Raw genomic sequence first — 23,777 nt, 5'->3', positions numbered from 1 at the left:
CAAACAGCCCATAGAAAATAACTCCATTTTGGTTAAAAAGTTAAATGATAGGGGCCGGCCCGGTGGCGCAGTGGTTAAGTTTGCACGTTCCACTTCTCGGCGGCCCGGGGTTCGCTGGTTCGGATCCCGGGTGCGGACATGGCACTGCTTGGCAGCCATGCTGTGGTAGGCGTCCCACGTATAGACTAGAGGAAGATGGACACGGATGTTAGCTCAGAGCCAGGCTTCCTCAGCAAAAAGAGGAGGACTGGCAGTAGTTAGCTGAGGGCTAATCTTCCTCCAAAAAAAAAAAAAAAAGTTAAATGATAAATTCAAAAAAATGGAATAGAAGTCCATCTCTCAGACTGTTAAATTTATTTGTTCATTTATTTAGTGAGGAAGATTGGCCCTGAGCTAATATCTGTTGCCCATCTTCCTCTTTTTGCTTGAGGAAGATTGGTACTGAGCTAGCATCTGTGCCAATCTTCCTCTATTTTATGTGGGATGCCACCATAGCATGGCTTGACAAGTCGTGCTAGGTCCATGCCCGGTATGCGAACCTGCAAACCCAGGGCTGCCAGCGAGGGCCATGGAAACTTAACTACTACACCACTGGGCCAGCCCCTAAATTAATTTTCTCTGAGAGGTGGAATCATAGAGGATTTGTATTTTCGTCTTTGAAAACTTTTTTATTTACCAATTGTCCTACACTATAGACTTAGAACTTTAGGGGGAAAATATCCAAACCAATATTTTTTTAAAGAAAGGAAGAGTGAGCCTTGAATGACTGGGGAAGGCCTCCAGAGTGAGAGGGAAATTGAACTGGTCTTGTATGACAGAGGTTCTCAGACTTTTGGAATTTAAGAACCAGGAAAAAAACAATGGACGTTACATAGGACTGCCACTATTTCATGATGCCAAGTGAGACAAAAAAATAATAGAGGCTGGCCTGGTGGCATAGCGGTTAAGTTCATATGTTCCACTTCTTGGCGGCCTGGGGTTCGCCGGTTCAGATCCCTGGTGCGGACATAGTACCGCTTGGCAAGCCATGCTGTGGCAGGTGTCCCACGTATAAAGTAGAGGAAGATGGGCACGGATGTTAGCTCAGGGCCAGTCTTCCTCAGCAAAAAGAGGAGGATTGGCAGTAGTTAGCTCAGGGCTAATCTTCCTCAAAATAATAATAATAATAATAATAACTGCTATCTACTGTCATCATTTCATACAAAAGGAAACACATTAACATCACAAAAGAAAAGCTCAGTTTCAGAATAAATAGTCATTTCCATTGAGCTTTGTGAAAAACTTGGGGCCGGCCCCATTGCCAAGTGGTTAAGTTCACGCGCTCCACTTCAGTGGTCCAGGGTTTTGCTGGTTCAGATCCTGGGCATGGACATGGCACCGCTCATCAGGCCATGCTGATGTGGCGTCCCACATGCCGCAACTAGAAGGACCCACAACTAAAAAATAAATACAACTATGTCCTGGGGGGATATGGGGAGAAAAAGCATAAAAAAAAAAAAAGATTGGCAACAGTTGTTAGCTCAGGTGCCAATCTTTAAAAAAAAGAAAAGATAAGAAAAGAAAAACTCATTACATCGTCCTGATTTTTCTCACTTGGCTGCAAAATGCTAAAACCATCATCCTGGGCTGAAGACTGGGACACACTGGGGTAGAGTCTTGGAAATGAGGAGGGCACACTAAGCAGCAGGCACCTGGCAGCAAAGCAGAGAGGCAGGAATGAGACCAAAATGTGGGGACTGTGGAGGGTGTGGCCCCTCTCCTTGGCCCCAAGGCTTTTGTCACACTTGCGTGGTGTGTGTGGTAGGCATGGAGACTCCTGGAGGCCAAGTGATGATTTAGTTCTCAGGACCTCTAATGGAGATTGCTTGAAATACCTTTTCTAAGCATTGAGAATACAGCCATGAATAAGACAGACAGAATCCCTGCCCTTTCTCGTGGAGGAGGAGACTCTAGGACACGTGTCTTTCTTTAAATCTGAGACCAGAGAGATGGTATCAGTCTCCCCACCTGCATCCTCCAAAGGACTAGTGGAGGACAGCAAGCTCAGCAAAGAGCTGGTGAACCACAAGGTCTTCGGGTGTCCTGAAAAGTCCGATCAAGGGCATTAGAGGGAAGGACAGCTATCCAGTGGGACTTCAATTATATCTCTTGGGCACCTGCAGGCTCTTCTGCATCAGCAAAAGTTCTAGTGTCCATTTCTGTCCATGGGTATATTGCAAAGATATACATGTTTTATTAAGCTCAGAATAAGACTTCAATATTTATGTATAGATCTCAAGCTTCCCTTCAGCATTGTGAAGGCTAGCGAGATGTGAGGCTAATTTGATCACGTAGGCAAATTCCTTTGCCATTAATCCCATGAATCATACATGTCTCTCTAAGAGACTGAAACATGAATGTTTTAGCATAAGTAAAGTATCAGGACACAGCCATCTTGGTGGTTTGATTGAAACTGAAATTGAAATAGCATTGTATTTAGAGATAAATTTGAGTGAGAAGTGACATATTTATGATATTGAGTCTTCCCCCAATAATCATTGTATGTCTTCTCACTCATTCAGATCTTCTTTTCTGTCTTTATAATTTTATCCATAAAATTCTTTCATGAAATTTTTTTAAATTTTCCATCTTTATTTTTTAATGTGTACTTCAATCTGGCAATTTTTTTTGTGAGCAAGTTTTCAATTCCCAACTCTCCCCTTTACCTATGTCTAATCTGTTGTTAAACAAATTTATTCAACTTTTAATTTCAGGGTTTTTTGTTTTGTAATTTCTATTTGATTCTTTTTAAACAATACTTTCTAGTCATCTGCTATATTCTCTATCATACCATCTACTTTCTTAAACATATTAGTGAGTCCTTTTAAAGCCTTTCTCTGATAATACCAATATCTAAATGGCTGGTGAGTCTGAAACGAATGTTTTTTTTCCCTTAATTGTCAGGTTATTTTTATCTTTATGCATGTTTGGTTATGTTTTTATTAAATGTCAGACAATGTGTGTTAAAAAAAAGTATCAGGAGCATAAAATCTTACTAATTGGGACAAACTGGGAGAATGTCAGAGTGCCTTCTAGAAGGTGTTTGACTAAGGTTGCCTTACTATATAGCACATACATGTCTATATATACATTAAACATCAATGAAATTGACAGTGGATGAGTCATTGCCAAATAGAGGTCCCATCTTAGCTGCTTCCACGTAGAGATGAGGAGCCCTGGACTTTAGAACCTTATTAGCGTGCCTATAGACGCAGCCAATGTCTGAAAGAATAGTTTTGGAAAATAACCACCTTGCACGAGTGTGGATACCATCAATTTGCCTAGTACACCTTTTTCTCACAGACGATTATAATTGCTGTCTTTACTTCAGCTAGGATCCTAAATGTAAATTCTCAGCCTCTACACTGAAAATTACAGAGTCCTCCAACTTGTAGTTGTCACATTTGGGGAGGGTTTCCCTGTTTTCCCAAGTGGGAATTACTTGGATTGTGGCTGTACCCCTGATTTGTGAGCTCCCCTTTTATGAAGTTTTTTTGTTTCTTCTGCATGGGGAGAAAATATATTTCTTAAGCACTTACTATGGACCTCTAGAAGGGAAGTCCTTGAAGGCAAGGACTATGTCTATTTTGTACCACCTAGGCCTGGATAAGGCCCTGTGCATGATAAATCCTCAATAAATGGCTGTTGAGTTAGTGATGTCCAGGTGTTCAAGCTGTGTGCTTTATATGTAGGTGGTAGCCAGCCTCCAAGATGGCCTCCAATGATCCCTGCCTTCTGTTATTTTCACCCTTTGGTAGTCCTCTCCCACACTGTATCGGGGTTGGTTAGCCATGATGGTATGTCACTACCGAGTTTAGGTTAGAAAGACAACAGCTTATGTCTCAGTATTGCTATCTCTATCTATCTCTGATCACTGCCTCTGGGAGAAGCCATATGGATAGGTCCCTGTGGCAAGGAACTGAAGCCTTCTGCCAACAGCCACGGGTGAGCTTGGAAGCGAATCCTCTGATCCCATTTCAGTCTTCAGAGACTTAATGGCTGATGGTTTGGATGCAACCTTGTGAGAGATTCTGAGCCAGAACCACCCAGCTAAGCCACTCCGTGATTCCTAACCCTCGGAAAATGTGCAAGAGAATACTGTGAATGTTGTTTCAAGCTGCTAAATTTTTGGGGGTAGTTTGTTACACCACAATAGATAACTAATACAACATAAAATTCCACACATTTCTCACCAAAACCCTATGAGGAAGGCATTAGCAGCATTCTTTGACCAATGAAACACAGAGGATCAGTGAAGTTAAGGAACTTGTCTAAGACATCTCAGGAGAAAAATGGATACAAACCCAGGTCAGATACCTGCTATCACTCAGAGAACAAAAATATCACATTTCTCCTGCCCGAATAACCTTACCGTTAAAGTCTGTCACTCTGTTATCATCCGAGATTTCAACATCTGGGAATAATAAGAGCAGTTATTATTAAAACATATAGCAAAGGAAGCTGTTTGCATAACCCATAAATGTTCGAGCTTTCACGGTTGTGATTTTCAAATAGAGAAATGACAACACATGGGAAGAAACAGATACGTTGAAAGGAGAATCTGAAAGTGGCACAGTTAAAATCATCTGTAGGTATTTTTAGCACAAAGAAAGAAGTCCTGTTGGCAGACATTGCTAAAAAGGTGGTCCATTTTCATGTGCTGTGTTCAGAAAGGCAGATGTCACTGCAGAATCATTGCTTGTTGAGAACACGGATGAGCCTTGAAAATACAAAGTAGGTTTTAAGAATATAGGTCCATTTCTATGTGGCCCTTATTGAATCAGAGGAGGGGACCACCTAGGAGCAGTATCCTGGCGTCCAGTCTCCATCAACCCCCAAATTTTAAGGGAAAAAGTGGATCTGCTATGCAAACACAGCTTCAAGACAAATCCCTGGGCCTCCCCGTCTACCTAGACTGCTGCCCCTGATACACTCTGTGCAGAAGCCTGGAGCAGCTCTGGAAAATGGTGAATTTGAGTCATATAGAGGAATAACAGAGAGAACTGAAGAGTGTTAACCATGTTGAATTAAGGTGTAAAGCCGAGCTCTCATTCAGGGAGTTCTGAAACACCAGTGGGTCGAGGTTGGTGTGTGAGATGTGCTACAAGACCCTTGTAATTATTAACAGTTAAATTACTGGATTTTTCAAATGATTTGTTTTTTTAAACAGTAAGTAAATGAGAAGACTTTTCATAACATCCCTAACCCTCATGAGATGTGTGTGTATCTGTGCATGTGTGTATCTATACACTGTGCAAATTACACATTTATTTATTTATTTAATTTTGAGGAAGATTAGCCCTGAGCTAACATCTGCTGCCAATCCTCCTCTTTTTGCTGAGGAAGACTGGCCCTGAGCTAACATCCATGCCCATCTTCCTCTATTTTATGTGGGACGCCTGCCACAGCGTGGCTTGACAAGCAGTGCATAGGTCCACAGCTGGGATCCGAGCTGGCGAACCCCGGGCCGCCAAAGTGGAACACGTGAACTTAACTGCTGCGCCACTGGGCCTGCCCAATTTACACATTTAAGGTGTACAGTTCAATGATTTTTAATATATTCACAGAGTTGTACAACCATCACCACTATCAAGTTTACTCATTTTCATTACTCTCAAAAGAAAGCCCATACCCAGTAGCAGTCACTCCCCATTCCTCTCTCAGCCCTAGGCAACCATTAATCTACCTTCTGTCTCTGTAGATTTATCTATTCTGAGAAAAAGTAACTTTCTCATTGTGAGGTTTTCCAATGCAAAAGAATAAAGTTGGACCCCTTCCTCACACCATACACGAGAATTAACTCAAAATGGACCATAGACCTAAATATAAGAGCCAAAACTGTAAAACTCAAGGCCAGCCCATGGCCGAGTGGTTAAGTTTGCACACTCTGCTTTGGTGGCCCAGGGTTCCACCAGTTCCCATCCTGGGCATGGACCTATCACCACTCATTAAGCCATGCTGAGGCAGCATCCTACCTAGCACAACCAGAAGGACCTACAACTAGAATACACAACTATGCTGGGGGAGCTTTGGAGAGAAGAAGAAGAAAAAAAAAAGATCGGCAACAGATGTTAGCTCAGGTGCCAGTCTTAAAAAACAAGAAGCCAAGGAAAGACTAAGTAGCTAAGCCACCGGAGGACCAACTAGAACTCGCAATGTAAATGCTTGACTGGACCTTCAAAAAAAAATGGTGTAGCCTGTTTGGTAAACAATCTGGCAGTTCTTCAAAACGTTAAACATAGAGTTAGCATTTACCCGGCAATTCCACTCCTAAGTATATACCCAAAAGAAATGAAAAGGTGTTCACACAAAACTTGTACACAAATGTTCATAGCAGCATTGTTCATCATAGCCAAAAAGTGAAAACAACTCGAATGTCCATCAGCTGATGAGTGGACAGATAAAATGTGGTATAGCCACAGAATAGAATGTTATTCGACCATTAAAAGGAATGAAGTACTGACACAACGTGAATGAACTTTGAAAACATTATGCTTAGTGAAAGAAGTCAGTCACAAAAGACCACAAATTACATGACTTCATTTATATGAAATGTGCAGAATAGGCAAATCTATAGACAGAAAGTAGATTAGTAGTTGCCTAGGGCTGGGGAGATGGCTGATAGGGATGTGATAGCTAAAGAGTATGAGTTTCTTTTTGAGGTGATAAAAATATTATAAAATTGACTATAGTGATGGTTGTACAACTCTGTGAAATACTAAAAATAATTTATTTGAATTATATGGTACATAAATTATATCTCAATAAAGCTGTTGTTAAAAACAAAACGTAAACAGCAAAGGCTGAACAGAAGAGAGAGCCCAGAATTAAATCCTGGCAAATACCATCAACTAGTATTCAACGAGGAAGCCAAAAACACCCAATGGGGAAGGGATAGTCTCTTCAACAAATGGTGCTGAGAAGACTAGAGAAATACATGCACAACAATGAAATTGGACCCCTATCTCACACGATTCACAAAAATTAACTCAGAATGGATCAAAGACTTAAATGTAAAACCTAACAAAACTAGAAGAAAACATAGGGAAGAAACTCCTCAGCATTGACCTTGGCAATGATTTTTTGGACTCAAAATCTAATAGTAGTAAATAAGTTAACTTTCTTTGGACACATTTTGTCAGCGGCTGCTGCAATAGAGCCCAATTTAATTAACTCACCATCAGTAAATGGCTTTCCTTGTTTGGCTAACAAATGAGCCACTCAGAAACTTACTTCAGTTGCAGCTTCATTTTAATTCTTTACATTCGTGAAGAAATTCTGATGTAATGAGACATTGAGATATTCTGTTTTAAATATCTCAGATAGGTGATACATTCCGTCTTAAATTTCCTACTTTTTCTGATGGTTGCTCTTCTGTGAGTTGAGAATATTATGGTGAATGTTTAGTCTGTTGATGTCGATATATACTGTATTCTTTTAGCATGGTTATAGTGTTATTGCATAATAAAAACACTGCTTTGGGGAGCCAGCCCTGTGGCATAGTGGATGACTTTGGCATGCTCTGTTTTGGTGGCCCAGGTTTGCAGTTCATATTTCAGGTGTGGACCTACACCCCACCTTGTCAGCCATGCTGTGGTGGCGACCCACATAGAAAGTGGAGGAAGACTGGCACAGATATTAGCTCAGGGCTAATCTTCCTCAGCAAACAAACAAACAAACAAAACACTGCTTTGTCATCTGATCCAATAACAGAATAATTCACATTCCAGTGGATATCCTGCGTATGGTCAGGGCTGCATATCCACCTGGCTTCTCCTTCTGCCAAATTCTGCTTTGTCTCATCTTTTACACCAGTGTGGATCCTAAGGGCACCCTCTAATAATCATCATGTACTTTAAACGTCTCAGTGCCTGCTTCCAATAAAAGCAGGACGATCTGAGACAGCAGGTGGTAAGATGGAGTTTGGGAGCTATAATACTCTTTGCTAGACTAGCACTGAGGACCACATCACTGCTGGTAGCTGGAACACAGATAGCCCTTAGCATAAAGTGGTGGTCCAATTGTTAAAACTTTCACTGGTGGTGAATTGAGATGGTACACTTGTGGAAGGGAATGTGCTGGGCAGTTGAGAAACATGGGGAAATAGTAACTACAAGATAATGGCATTGGATGGCAGTTGCTAAGCTCCATTGATATCTTAGAAAAAAAAATTATGAAAGACTAGGAGTGATTAACAGGCAACTGAAAATCATGTACAAAAGCTAGAGGGCCTGTTTGTCAACATACAATGAAGCAACCTTCAAGGATCTAAAGGATCACCATCATTTTCTCATTTAATTCACAAGTATTGTCCCTGCAGAAACCAGACCAAACCTAAGGATGACAGTAGACTGCTACAAACTCACCTAAGTAGTAGCCCTATTGCTGTCACCACACCAGTTTTGATATCTTTGCTGGAGCAAATTAACAGCACCAAGTACATTTTGTGTGGACATTGATTTGGTGAATGGGTTCTTTTTTATTTCTATGAGAAAAGTAGATCAGAAACAGTATGCATTCACATGGAACAGACAACAGTACATATCTACAGTTTTGCCCCAGAGCTATGTTAACTTTTAGCTTCTGTCATAATATAGCCTGAAGAGATCAGGACCATTTGGACATCCTGCAGAAAATCACACTGATCTGTTACATCAGTGACATAATATGGATTCAGTCGGTTGGACAAAAAGTGACTAGCATAATAGAGGCCTTGGTCTGACTCATGTACTCCCAAGGGTAGGAGATAAATTCTATAAAGATGCAGGGGCCTCTTGCATCACTAAGATGTTTAGGGGTCCAGAGTCAGGGGAATGCCACACACCCCATCCAAAGAAAAAGATACATTATTGCACCTCCCACAGTGAAGAAGGAAGCATAATATCTGGTAGGCCTCTTTGGATTCTGGACATAGTATATTTCCCACCTGGGAGTATTGCTCTGGCCCATATACCAGGTGACACAAAAGGCTTCCAGCTTTAAGTGGAGTTCAGGGCAGAAAAAAGTTATACAGCAGGTTAAGGCTGTAGGGCAAGCAGTCCTGCTACTTGGCCATGATCACAAGATTAGATCACACGACAGGAACACATGGATCCAGCAATCAGGGGTGGAAGGAGGAGAGACCTACTTTACCATTTTTCTCAGTGAGCACTTAGGGAATTTGGGCTTCCAGACCTCATAACTCTGAGCTCTGCAGGGTTAAAGGTCTTTGACCTCAAGGGGGAATCTTCCACCAGAGGACACGGCAAGAGTCCCATTGAACTATTAGCAACAGATGCTACCTGGACACTTTGGGCACCTGGTATGTAGGGACCAGCAGGCAAGAAGAGGAGTCATCATCTTGGCCAAGAGTGATCCACTTGGGTGCTTCAGTACTCTCTGGCCCTATTGTGATGATAAACGGACAAACGCAGCAACCCTAGCCTAAGAAGGGCATGGTGGTCAAGGGCTCAGATCCTCAGATAAGCCACTGAGACCAGAGAAGATGCCAGCTGAGGGTGAGGGGAAGTTAGAGTGGGTAATGAAGAAGGAGACAATGAGTATCAAGTGTGGTCCCCAGAAAGTTGCAGCAGCTGGGGCTACAGTTCATCCCATTCGCCTTCCTCTTTTAAGTTTCCACTCGGAATCCTGGAGGAGCTGTTCCTGACACTGGCCCGTGAAGAGGAAAGAGGACAGTGAGGTGCATTTCCAAACAGACTGGAGTAAGTCTTCAAGAGTTGGCTGTGGCAACTCCTCCATCCATCCCCCCAACTATCTCTTCCTTCCTTTTCTCTTTGGACAAACATTTCTACACTCACTCACTAAATATCCATAAACATGAAGCAGATAATAAACACCATGGGTCTCCACCAAAGCAGCTCATAACTTGGGTGGGAAAAACAGACACCCAAGCATCTGTAGGGAAAAATCCTCGAATACAAAGGTTTTAGTACACATATTTCCGTGGTACTTGACCCCCACATAAATAAAGAACTCCCCACCACTCCCTCACAAAGTCCCTAAGGGGTGCCTCAGGTGTGCTCGTGAGCAGGTCTGGTCAGTTATCACATACTTTTCCATTTTCTGCCTCTTTCTCAGCTCTGGTTCTGCTCTGCCAGGAACCACCCTGTCCCAGGGGCATCATGCTTCTGCGGGGCACAGCTGCTGCTGATTCACTAGAGCCTGGGAGGTGCCAAAGCTCTCCCAGAGTTGGGGGTGGGGGAAGCTTCTCTCCCCTTTTGTGTTTTGCTTTGTCATGGGAGGGAAGGCAAGGAAGGAGGATAGTGTGTGTACCAATTTTTTACATGGTTTTTAGTAAAGTATTCCTTTCAGTTTTTACTGAAAGAACCCTTCCCTCTTCCTTCCACTTCTATAGTACTCAAAAATGAGTCCAGTGTGGGACTGGGTTGGGAGGCAAAGGCAGTGATAAACAGAACACTAAGTTGCTCTTCCCACACACAGCTTCGCCGAGGGGCATCCATAGCTCTGGTCTACCACATGGGCACAGACATGTTCTAAGTGGATGCAACTTATGTTCAAGTTGGGTCCTATCTTCTGTGTTCACAGAACTAGTAGAAGGAAGAAGAGGAAAGCATTCATTCATCCTGGAGGATCAGGGAAGACCTTACAGTAGAAATGTCACTCGAGCTGAGTGTTAAAGGTGGAACAGAAGTCTCTCAGGTGAGGAAGGGAATTTCAGACAGAGGGAAGAGCAAAAGCTGAGTGTAAGGCCCTTAGAATGTGTTTTTATTTTTTTAATTAATTTATGTTTTAAAGATTGGCACCTGAGCTAACATCTGTTGCCAATCTTCTTTTTTTCCTTCTTCTCCCTAAAGCACCGCCCCCGACTCCTGTACATAGTTGTATATTCTAGTTGCAGGGCCTTCTGGTTGTGCTATGTGGGGCACCACCACAGCATGGCTTGATGAGTGGTGCCATGTCTGTGCCGAGGATCTGAACCAGCAAAACCCTGGGCCCACTGAAGGTGAGTGCGCAGACTTAACTACTCAGCCACAGGGTGGCCCCCCCTTAGAATGTTTGTTGGCTCAAAGTTCTTGCTCCAGGGGACTTACATCTTCATGCAGGTAGAATAGCAATAAAGAAATGAACAAAAATGTGCACAGATGGTCCCTGATTTACAATTTTTCGACTTTACGATAGTAAGAAAGCAATATGCATTCAGTAGAAACTGTACTTCGAATTTTGACCATTTCCCAGGCTAGCAATACGCAGTATGATACTCTCTTGTGATGCTGGGCAGGAGCAGCAGCCACAGCTCCCAATCAACCATGTCATCACAAGGGTGAACTGATACACTTGCAACCATTCTGTACCCACACAACTGTTGTTTCACACTTTCAGTCCAGCAGGCAATAAATTAATGAGATATTCATGAGATATTCAACACTTTATAAAATACATTTTGTGTTAGATGATTTTGCCCAACTGAAGGCTAATGTGAGTGTTCTGAGCTCATTTCAGGTAGGCTAGGCTAAGCTATGACGTTCAGTAGGTTAGGTGTCTTAAATGCGTTTTTGACAATGATATTTTCAACTTACAATGAATTTATCTGGATGTAACCCTATCTATGGTGAGGAAGAGCTGTATCTTCTTATATGGTGATAAATGCCAAGAAGAAAAATCAAACAAGATGATACAGAGTGCGGAGGGAGGGAGGGTGTTTTATGTAGGGTGGCCAAGGTCAGCCTTTCTGAAAATGTGGCTTATGAGAAGAGTGAGGAAAAGAGTGTGGATCCCCAAGAAAGAACATTTCAGGCAGAGGGAACAAGTGGAGTGCAAAGCCCTGAGATGGGAGCAGCTTGGTGTGTTCAAGGAGCAGCCAGAAGGCCTGTGTCTGGGGCAGTAATAGAGGGGGACAGTGGTAGAAGAAGGCTTTGAGCAGAGGACACGATCAGTCTGCTGTTTGGAGAAGAGACTTCAGGAGGCACGTGTATAAACAGAAAGACCAGTTAGGAGGCTCTTGCAGTGATCCAGGAGAGAGATGATAGGGGCCTGTGGGCAGGTGGTAGTGGTGGAGGAATAAAGAAGTGTTGGTGGAAGTTGTTGGATTCTGGATATCTTTTGAAGGTACAGCCAATGGGATTTGTTGGTGGACTTCATTGACAAGGTTGGAAAGATAGGTTGTTGCTAAATTGGGAATTGTGATAATTTCCAAACATACCACTCTCCTGCTTAAAAATTTCATGGTAAAGTCCAGGCTATTTAGCAAGTCATTTATTAACTTGGTGATTCATCCAACAAATAACATCATGTTAAGGGGTTTGCATTTCATCCTAAAAGCAATGGGGAGCCATTGAAGTGTATTCATCAGGAGAGTAACCTCACCAGTTTACCCTTTTGAAAGAGCCCTTTGGTTGCAGTGGGAGATGGATTGGAGGGTGGAGAAGACTGGAACAGTAAAACTGCAGCAATCTAAACACAGAGCGGGGTAGAAGAGAGTCCTAAGTGGATTTAGGAGCTGTTTCAGGAGCGGAATGGCTAAAACTTAGTGACAGGCAATAAAGGAGAGAAAGGAGTCAAGTATGACCTCAGGTTTCTGGCTTGAGCAGCTGCCTGGAGATGGAAAGTGTTCCCTGAGAAAGGCAAAACAGGAGGAGAATTAAATCTAGAAGAGAATGCTGTCAGTTGTGGACATATGGGTTTGAGGTATTGAGGGACATCCTGAGGAGATACCCAGCAGGCAGGTGGATATGTGGATCCAAAAGTCAGGAGAGATTTGTTAGTCAATGAGATTGAAGACAGGGTGTTAGTGGGACTGTGTGGGGATAGGTAGAATGGGGATTCCCAATAAGCTGTTGCAGCTGCATCTCCAGCCATTCTGCCTCCTTCTGCAGGCAGCACACAGGGTCCTACCCCTTTTCCTTGAACCTTCCTGTCATGTTCCTTACCTGTTGGTGCCCATGTGGTTCCTTCTACCGGAACCCAGCTCAAATATCACCAATTCAGCGAATCCCTCCATATCATAGCAATGATATGTTTACTTGTATGTTTCCTCCAGTCTGGTGAAGTCAACATCTTATACATCCTTTTATTATATTTCCTTGATCTGGAAAACGTGTTTAGCACATTGCAGATGTAGCGTTGAGGTCTGTGAATAAAAGAGTGAGCAAAAGAACAACTGGAGTGAGAGGGGTGGACTTCATCCAAAGAGCTGGCAATAGCGACGTTAGCAGCTCAGTGGGAACGTTCACTCTAACAACGTTGCCCACTGTGGGGCTGGGAGGCGGCCTAGGGCACTGTCACCAGCAGCTCGCCTGCTTTGCCCCAGCATTCCTGCACCTGGCTTCCCCGGAGACCTCCTAGAGAACGGCCTCACCTTGGCCCCACTTCCCAGTCCAGCCCTTAACTTTCCGCTGTCCTCATTGGCTGCGCGACCATCCAATGGCCAGGCAGGAACCGTGAGCTCGCTCTCCTCGCCTGGGCCATCAGCTCTCGTTCTCGTGTCTCGCGAGCGTTACTGTGACTGGCGCAGGCGGCGCAGCTTGGTCCGGCTCAGGGGTGTTGTGAAGCCGAAGGTGCTGCGAGGCGGGAGGGAGCAGAGACCATGTTCCGAGTGGCGGCTCCTGGGCAGCTCCGGCTGGCGGTGAGTAGAGGCGGGGAGGGCCGAACTCGGCTACGGTCCAGCCTCAACCTGTCGTCCCTGTGAGTGTCTTCGCGAAGGTCACCGTCTCCCACAGACCCACAGACCTGACTGGTCCTCGCGAAGGCAGACTCCGGCTGGCCTCGGGCCCGGGCCAAAGTTCTGGGGCCTGCCCTTGACTCCTTCCAGGCCGCCAGCTGGGGAGCGAGGTCAGAGGTCGGGGGTCAGGGTGACCCAGAGTAAGGACCCTGCGCTTCCACTGCCTGTCCTCCTCTCTGCCGTCTCCCCAGCTCCTCTCCAACCCTCCGGGTTTACTTTTCGCGCTTGGCAGGGAGCGAGCAGCTACGCCCCAGGGAAATCTTTACCTGAGGGAGGAAAATGTCGCTTCTGGAATACCCTCTTGGAACGAGTTTTAAACCTGAATTCAGCGTGGAAGCCGACTTTTCTGGAAGAGTTAAACATATTCACTGGGAGCGTTGTGGCTGCTCGAATGCTCTCAGTCATGGGCTGGGTGTAAAGGGCGGTGTGGTTATGGAAACTTGCTCTGCTCTGGCTAATGGGGCAGTGCTCAGTTAGGTGATTGTATGAAGTGTGTCATCCGGTTTGACAGCTTTAGCCAATTTTGAAAGGCAGTCGTCTTTTTGTACTGCATGCTGACTTGCTTTTAAATCAGCAGATTGTTGGTTAAATAGCCAGGGATGTGTTGGTAGTAGTAAGTTTTTGATGCTTTCGTTAGTGATAAATCATAAGTTTACCACGTTTCTCTCTTCTATTGTGAGAAAGACTGGTAGAAAATATGTTTTTGTCTTAATACTATGGGACAACAATATTTGGAGATTGACCGATTACAAGTCAATAACAGTTTATATTGTGGATTTTGTAGATTTTCTAATTTACAGTTAGGTTAAGTGAGCAGACTGCTTGTAAACTTGGGTGAGAAACTTTCCTAGTGGTTTGTAATGTTTTTGCAATTTTTTTGTGCGTGCATATTTTCCCATCCACCACTGGGATTTTCGCCCTGAGATATAGGTGGCAATCTTTCTAGATGCCTGTAGGACGTTTTCTTCTGTGTTCCTTGTTCCATTAAAAAATCCTGCCCCCCAAAAAAGTTCACACTCACATCTTTCAGGTCAGTGTTTATTCTTTCCCCATGAGATTATTTTCCTCAGAAGATCTAGACAGAAACAAGTTAAAGTCATGTATTTGGAAAAATTCTAGGTATCAAAGCCAGACTAGCAGAAAAATACTTCTCTGTGCAGTAATTGGAAGGAAGTTTTGTGGACAGGTTAGAAGTATGGCGTAAGTGAAATAATTGGGGTGGGGAGAATTTAGGACTCAGTTATTTTGTAGAGCTAACAGAAAAAAGTGGAATGATTAGCTTAAATAGTTATTATGAACACAGTTTCTCCAGTATACATAGACAGTATTTCCAAATCTTTACTGTGGTTTGCCAAAGACTTTGACCTTGATTTATTTTTAAAATTTGAAGTCAAGCTAAGTAGAGTGGCTGCTCTAAAGTCATTAAGAACGTTTGAGAGATTTGAATTTCAAGTGTATAAGAAAATGGCAGGAACGCTTCTAAAATGGATACATAAATACACGTACCTATTTAACTTTTTTAAGTTTTGAAATTTCAAACTTACAGAAAAGTTTCAAGAATAATATGAAGAAATCTCACAACACTTTGCTGAATTTCACCAGCTGTTAACAGTTTGGGACATTTGCTTTATGTCTCTTCCTATATACGTATTATTATTTTTTTTAACCATTTGAGAATATGTTGCAGACATGACGTTTACTCCTAAATAATTCATTGTATTTTCTAAGAACAAGGAGGTTTACCTTTCATAACCGCGATATAATTGGCAAAATCAGCAAGTTTAACAATGATATAATACTATTATCTAATCTACAGACATTATTCAAATATTGCCAATTGTCTTATTAATATCATAGCAGTTTTTCTTGTTGTGGCCTAGGATAGTCCAGGATCATGCCTTGTATTTAGTTTTCATGTCTATTTAGTCTTGGTTCAAAAAGTTCCTCAGCCTTTCTTTGGCTTTGATGGCATTGACATTTTTGAAGAGTACGGGCCTTCTATTTTGTTGACTGTCCCCCAATTTAGGTTTGTCTGCTGTTTTTCCTCATGATTAGATTCAGGTTATGTATTTTTGGCAGGAGTATCACAGGAGTGATACTGTGTTCTCAGCGCATCATATAAGGAGGCTCATAGTGTTGGTTTATCCCATTGTTGGTGGTGGTAACTTTAATTACTTGGCTAAAGTGTTGTTCATCTGGTTTCTCCACTATCAAGTTACTACTCCTCCCTTTGTGATTTTTAACTAATTTGTGGGGAGATACCTTGAGATTATGTAACTCTCCTGTTTCTCATCAAATTTTCACCCACTAGTCTTAACATCTGTTGATGATTCTTGCCTGAGAAATGGTTAGTGTGATGTAAAATAGTGATTTTTCTAATTCTATCATCCCTTCTGCTTTTATTAGCATTCTGTTTCTGTTATAAGGAAGAACATTATCTTCTTGCTTATTTATGTTTTTATTTATGGAGTCATGGATCGTTATTTTATTTAGTGGGTTATAATCCATTACTACTCTTAAATTTTTTGATGCTCAAGTTGTCCCGTATTTCTAAAATGGGAGTCCCTTCAGTCTGGCTCCTGTTTACTTATATTTGTGATCTCATAAAGTCAGAATAGCTTATCTAAAATCTCCACTCTTGAAATTTTAAAAAATTGTTCTGTAGCTAACCATGAGTAAATTTAGGAAGATAGATTTTCACAAAACCATATTTTTAATAATGGATTAATCTATTAAAAGATTTAAAAGATTACCTTAAACTGTTAACACAACACTGAATATAGCTAACACTACTAAACTGTACACTTAAAAATGGTTAAGATGGTAAATTTTATGATATGTCTTTTACTGCAATTAATGAGAAAAAAAAGAGATACCTTAAACTGTTAGAATGTTAGTTAAATGACTTGCATTTGGTATCTTAAGTTCCATTTCCAGTTTTGATTGATTTATGCCCTTGAGCAAAATCCTTCATCTTTGGGGCCTTCTCAATGCCGTCTGTTAATGAAGTGGTATTTTACATCTACAATAAAGAGCTAGAGAACACGCTAAGAGGACAATAGGTAGTCATTTGCAGTTGGTTAGCATTCTTGTGGGGATATTAATCTGATTTATTAGCATTTTATTCATTTGCATTTGAAATTGATTTGTTGACTAATAAGATACCAAAGAAATATTTTATGTGGAGAGTAAAGCAATACTTTTCAAGATTGCTCAAGTGTTCCTGTGTTCATTGCCAGACAGGAAGGCATATCCATCATGATTCAGAAGCTGTGAAACTGGTATGAAAGAACACGACATTTTTCAGAGTCCATAGTCTAGCATTGATGAATGAGAGTGAACTCTGTAATTTGCATGTAAATTTTAATTTCTTTTGAAAGAAGACAGCCAATTTCCATGTGGTTCTAAAAGATTTATTGCATAAGGTGAATTCCATAAAATTGTGCTGCCTACCGATGTGTCTGCTAAGGGTCTTCTCTGTTTTTAAAGTGAAGTAGATCGACTGTTTTTAATATTGTAATCAATGTTATATGACATTTCCAGACATGATTAAAAGCCACCATATTACTAAAGAGGTTAAAGTCGGTTATTTAAGTACAGAAATGTAATACACATTTTATTATTGCAAAATGTATGTTAAAATAGGGATAGGTGACTTTGTGTGTTATTTATCTGTTTCAGTAGAACTTGGAAAGATTTTATAGCTTATTCCTGCTTTTTTATTTTGGAGTTAAGAAGCAAAGACCCTCAAAAGAAAGGGTTAGAGACCCTCACACTTCCCCTCCCTTACACTTACCCCACTTAGCTTTCAAAGATGGTTGGGAGAAGTAGGTGAAAATTATTCTTACTACTTTAGGTTTTAAACTGGTTTGTAAGGATAAAGTAGGGAGTTGGAGTCCAGCTGTTTTTTTCCCCCCTAACATCTGTGGTAGTTTACTACATGGACATAGAGTTAAAGTCACAGCAGGAACTCCTTAGTTCAAAATCAGTGTCAAAACTGTTAAGGTTGAATAAGAGAAGGACCAAAGTATGTTCATTGGACTTAGCTGTAACAAGGTTATTGGTGACTTTGACGAGATTGGGTTCAGTGTTGTAGTGGAAGTGAAAGCCGTTTTGCTGTGAGTAAGGGAGAAAGAGAGAGGTGAGGCAATAAAGTGGAGTGTACAGGCATTATTTTCAAGAAATTTGGCTCTGAAAGGGTGGAGAGAAGATGATAACCCCTTCCAACTCGGCCCTCAAGAAGTACACCATCTCATAAAGGTCAATCAACTTAATAAGCGTATGTGGCTGGTAGGTGAAAGAAAACTTCACATTTTACTATTTGGACATAAGTCTAGTCAGTAGTCTAGATAAGTTCCCTAAAAGCATGATGAGGTATCTGTCTTAGTAATTTAACAAGTTTTTGTACTGTTCTTGGGGGGTACACATGTAAGTGCTTAGATAATTATCAATGAGATAGAAACAGTTGCTTTTTAGTTTTTGATCCTTTGAGGGAAGCTTTTCATTTATGTGCTAAACATTCATTGAATGCCAGCTATGTGCCAGGCACAAATGTAGGTGCTGAGCTCACAGTGGAGAACAAGACACACCTAATCCCTTCCCACGTGGTATGAATAGACTGGGGAAGACAGACATTGAACATGTTATTTTAAGTGTAATCATTGTAACAGAAAAGTGTATAGACTTTTTGGGGAAATGTAATGAGGGAGAGGATTAATCTAGTTAGGGGCCTAGAAAAACTCTGAAAAGATAGGTGTGAAATTACTTTGTAAAAACTAAGGTGCTCTGCAACTATTGTTATTGGGTGATGAAGTAATAGTAAGGGTGAAGGATTTTCTTTAGATGAAAATGTCACTTCGTTTTTGAGTTTTGTGTGTCTTAAATCATCTGTTTATCATTGTTTTAATTCTGTTCATATTGTATGTGTTATTAGATACATATCTTGCTTTTTTAATGTGGCATTATTTCTAGAGTTGAATTAGAAACAAGAGAAAGCATCAGTCACATTTGATTATTAAAAAAAAACAAAACTAAAAGTCCATGTGAATCTGTCTAAGGTAAGGTGGATCAAGCTGAAAGGACCCTGGAAATTAAGAAAAGATAGTCCTGGAGTAATGACACAGTGTGAAAAGCAAGATTTACATCCCCCTTGCTTCAATTCTGCACCACTCTGAAGGGCCATCCTAGCTCCAGGGCTCCTTGTGGGATCAGCTGAGATCTTTGTTGTGACTGCATTGCAGTTTTGCAGTTCAACTTCTTCCACTGCCCAGTCCTGTTTCCTTGATGCCTCATGGATGTTGTTCCCAAGAGTACTTCCCAATAAACATATTGCACACCCACACACACCAAAGGAAGAGGTAAGTGTAAGGTGGAAACAAGCTTTTATAATCTTAAAGCATCCACTGAATGTAATGAATTAACTTCTAACCTGTGTGTCTAGAATGGTCCTAGCTGTGTTCATTCTTGGGAGAATTAAGAAAACAGTCATTTACATCATTTTCTGTGCCTCAGATGAGCAACATTGGAGAATGGCTGATCTAGAGTCTTAAAATAGCTTTTTATAGTTCAGTGTATAAAGTAGAAGTACTAAAAGGATGTTTTTAAAGCAACAAGATTAAAAAAAAGATAGACTTTATTTTCTGGAGCAGTTTTAGATTCACAGCAAAATTGAGCAGAAAGTATAGAGTGTTCCCATATCCTCCTTGCCTCCTACCCACGCAGCCTCCTTCACTATCAATAGCTTCCACTAGAGTGGTACATTTGTTACAATTGATGAACCTACCTTGACACATCATTAGCACCCAAGGTTCATAGTTTACATTAGGGTTCACTCTTGGTGTTACACATTCTGTGGATTTTGACAAATGTACAGTGATGTGTATCCACCGTTGTAGTATCATACTGCCCTAAAATCCTCTGTGTTCTGTCTATTCATCCCTGCCCTCCCCCCCAACCCTGGCCGGCAACTACTGATCTTTTTATTGTCTGCATAGCTTTGCCTTTCCAGCATGTCATTTGGGGGAACCATACAGTATGTAGCCTTTTCAGACTATCTTTTCACTTAGTAATATGCATTTAAGTTTCCTCCATGCCTTTTCATGGCCTGATAGCTCTTTTTTAAATTTTTTTTAGCACTGAATAATATTCCATTTGCTGAAAGTACCACAGTTTATTCATTCATCTGCTGAAGGACACTTTGGTTGCTACTAAGTTTTGGCAATTATGAATAAAGGTGCTGTAGACATCTGTGGGCAGGTTTTTGTGTGGACATAAACTCATAAAATGAGTTTTCAACTTATTTGGGTAAATGTTAAGGAGCACGACTGCTGGATCGTATGGCAAGAGATATTTAATTTTGTGAGAAAGTGCCAAACTGTCTTCCAAAGTGGCTATATCATTTTGAATTTCCACCAGAGTTTCTACTGCTCCACATCCTCACCAACATTTGGTGTTGTCAGTGTTTTGGATTTTCACCATTCTAAAGGTTGTAGTGGTATCTCATTCTTGTTTTAATTTGCAGTTCCCTAGTGACATATGATATTTAGCATCTTTACATGTGTTTATTTACCATCTATATATCTTCTTTAGTGAGGTATCTGTTCAGATCTTTAGCCCATTTCTAAATCAATTCGTTCATTTCTTTTTCTTTTTCTTTTTCTTTTTTTTTTGAGGAAGACCAGCCCTGAGCTGACATTTGCCACCAGTCTGCCTCTTTTTGCTGAGGAAGGCTGGCCCAGAGTTAACATCCGTGCCCATCCTCTTCCACTTTATATGTGGGTCGCCTGCCACAGCATGGCTTGCCAAGCAATGCCATGTCCACACCCGGGATCTGAACCAGCGATCCCTGCGCTGCCAAAGCAGAACGTGCACACTTAACTGCTGTGCCACCAGGCCGGGCCCAATTTGTTCACTTCTTGTTGTTGAGTTTTAAGAGTTCTTTGCATATTTCAGGTAACAGTCCTTTATCAGAAAGATGTTTTTTGCAAATATTTTCTCCCAGTCTGTTGCTTGTCATCTCATTCTTTTGATGAAGAGGTTTTTAAAGAGAATGCTCAGTTTATTTACTGGATGTATACTCTGTGCTAGACACTGAAGTAGAGGCTAGGGTTATAGTGGTAAGAAAATCAGATATGGCCCCTGTAATCAAAATCAAGTGGGGAAGACAAGTTAATCAGGTGAATATAGTCAAGTGTGGATAAGTGCTATAATAAAGGCAAGGTAAAGCCTGAAAAGTATCTCTTGGTAATTTTGGTGAGAGCAGAAGCCAGAATGCAAGTAGTTGAGGCATGAGTGGGAGATGAGGAATTAGAAAGCTGGAGTGGAAGGTGGAGTAGTGGGTTTTTAATTTTGGGGTCCTTTAAAGTTGGGAGAGCCTCATACTTGTGAAAATGTTGATGGGAGGAAGCCTGGGAAAAGGGAGGGGTTGGAGACATTACTTAGAGGAGATTACAGAAAGAAGTCTGACTAGATTTGAAAGGATGAAGGAGGGGCGCCAGCTTGGTGACACAGCAGTTAACTGGGCACATTCCACTTCGGCAGCCCGGGGTTCGCCGGTTTGGATCCCGGGTGAGGACATGGCACCTCTTGGCACACCGTGCTGTGGTAGTCGTCCCATGTATAAAGTAGAGTAAGATGGGCATGGATGCGAGCTCAGGGCCAGTCTTCCTCAGCAAAAAGAGGAGGATTGGCAGCAGATGTTAGCGCAGGGCTAATCTTCCTCAGAAAAAGAAAAAGAGAGGATGAAGGGATCAGATCCAGGAGGAAGGACCTGCAGCAACTTCCACTGTGATAGGCAGGGGCAGAAATTTCTGTGTTGGATATCAGGAAGGGAAAGGAGGTTCATTCTGATGGCTTCAGTTTTCATTTTGAAGTAGGAAGTAAGGCTCTCTTCTGAGAGCAGGGAGCAGATTGTGTTGGCAGTTTGAGAAACATCAGAAGGAGATAATTGAAATAGTTGCTATGGAGAGTAAGTGAGTGCCAACAAGGATATCGTAGTAACATTGCCAGGCAGTTTTGAGGGTCCAGATAAAGGTGACGACCAAGAGTTATGGTGGCAGCAGTCTGCGTTAATTAATTTTAATTTAAGTAGCGTTGTTTTGAAGAGACTGAGATTTCTTTCTGGGCAGTTATCTTATTATTTCAATAGTTATTTTTAAATGTTTAAGAATTGGGCTCCTTTTTTCCCCATAAAAAAGAGGGCCCTAAAGTATACCAATGCAGTGGGTCATAAGATAATAAAATGACTTTTGTTTAAAAACCTTTTCAGTAATGGACCTGTACTTTTTGAATCTTTAATGATATTCTATGCCTCTCTGTTACTTAAGATAGGATTTTAGTGTTATAGAATTTTTAGAGCTGGAAGAGGCCTTTGATGTCACCTTTTTTTGTTTCTTTTTGACCAGGGCTGTTTTTTAAAAAATCAGGAGAATATTTGCTAAGTGAAATCTTATAGGAATGACCCATATATACAACAGCTAAAAATGATGGTGCTTTGATGTGAGCTGGTAATTAAAAAACCCAATTTCTGAAATCTGACTACTTGGACTTTTAACATGGCTCTACTTCCTAGCTATGTAGCTTCTAAGCTCCAGTGTCCTCATCTGTAAAGTCAGGGTAATAATAGTACCTACATCATAGAAGTTTTATGAGTTTTAAATAAGGTGTTTTTTCTATATATGCTTAGTACAGTGCTCTGTAAATGTTAGTTTGGTTAATTTGGTTAAAGCAAAGCTATGGGCCGTTCTGGCAGCCCTACCTGCCTGGTTCCTACTTTATCCTTTGTGGTGGTTCATTCCTTAGCTGCCTCCCTGAAAACCTTAGCTTTTTGTGGAGTGTAGTTTGAAAACATCTGATCTAGTTTGTTTCTCTCAAATCACAGATGAAGAAACTGGGCTGTAGGTTGAGGAGTAACATCTTGAAGGTCACAGACCAATTTCTCCTGCTCTAGGCTACACACAGCTATTATTGCTGAATTAAGCCCCATAACTGTTTAGATGATGGAGCTTCTCTTTAGGTAGTGTCTAAGAAATAGAAGGTAGAACGTTGAGTTAGAAGGAAACTTAGTATTAAAAAATGCTTTTATGCTTAGTAAAGATTGATCAGACAGATGGACTGAGTGTGTTCTTACATATTTTCTTTTGTTTACCCTCATAAATCTAACTTTGAACAGTGAACTGTCTTTTGAAAAGAATATACAGTGTCCCTCTGGAAGTTCTAGAAAACTTGATGATTCCTTAGGAGAACTACCTAAATTATCTTATGATAGAACTATAATTTACAGCAAATATGGGCTTTCTGCCACCAAATCTTGGATTTATTCTTCAAATGGTGATGGAAATCTCCTAATTTTTATGGTAAACGATGTGTGAAACATCAGAAATATGAAGTCTGATATTTATTGGTAATAAATAGTTTGTTACTGGCAATTCTTGTGAAATGTGATTTAAATCATAAATTGTTCCATTGAGTCCTAATTACAAAGTTCTTTACGAGATATTATGCTCTTCTGGTTAAAAAAGAAAAAGTACCATGTAATTCTTTTTTTTCTTTTTTTTTTTGAGGAAGATTAGCCCTGAGCTAACTACTGCCAATCCTCCTGTTTTTGCTGAGGAAGACTGGTCCTGAGCTAACATCCATGCCCATCTTCCTCCACTTTTTTTTATACGTGGGACGCCTGCCACAGCATGGCTTGCCAAGTGATGCCATGTCCGCACCTGGGATCCGAACTGGTGAACCCTGGGCCTCTGAGAAGGGCACTTGACCGCTGCATCACCAGGCCGGCCCCCACCATGTAATTCTACAGATATATATTTGTGTTAGACTCTGGGGATAAAAAAATGAACAGGTACGGGGCCGGCCTGGTGGCGTAGCGGTTAAGTTCACACATTCTGCTTTGGCGGCCAGGGTTCGCCGGCTTAGATCCCAGGTGTGGACCTATGCATGGCTTGTCAAGCCACGCTGTGGTAGGCGTCCCACATATAAAGTAGAGGAAGATGGGCACAGATGTTAGCTTATGGCCAGTCTTCCTCAGCAAAAAGAGGAGTGGCAGCAGATGTTAGCT

At 41.4% G+C, this 23,777-nt stretch overlaps 1 protein-coding gene across 3 annotated transcripts in view; it reads left to right on the top strand.

Moving 5' to 3' along the window:
* Positions 1-13,276: 13,276 nt before the first annotated feature.
* Positions 13,277-23,777, top strand: part of ETFA (electron transfer flavoprotein subunit alpha) — a 99,996-nt gene continuing 89,495 nt past the window's right edge. Inside the window, exon 1 of one of the 3 annotated variants that reach the window (XM_070574177.1) lies at positions 13,277-13,621. In XM_070574177.1, coding sequence (XP_070430278.1) covers positions 13,583-13,621 — 39 coding nt within the window. In that variant the 5' untranslated portion in view covers positions 13,277-13,582. The remainder of the gene's footprint in view (positions 13,622-23,777) is intronic. The other 2 variants (XM_070574186.1, XM_070574197.1) reach the window with 2 other exon arrangements.

The sequence above is a fragment of the Equus przewalskii genome, chromosome 1 (genome assembly GCF_037783145.1).
Source record: "Equus przewalskii isolate Varuska chromosome 1, EquPr2, whole genome shotgun sequence".
Classification (NCBI taxonomy): domain Eukaryota; kingdom Metazoa; phylum Chordata; class Mammalia; order Perissodactyla; family Equidae; genus Equus; species Equus przewalskii.
This window is presented reverse-complemented; position numbering and strand designations above follow the sequence as displayed.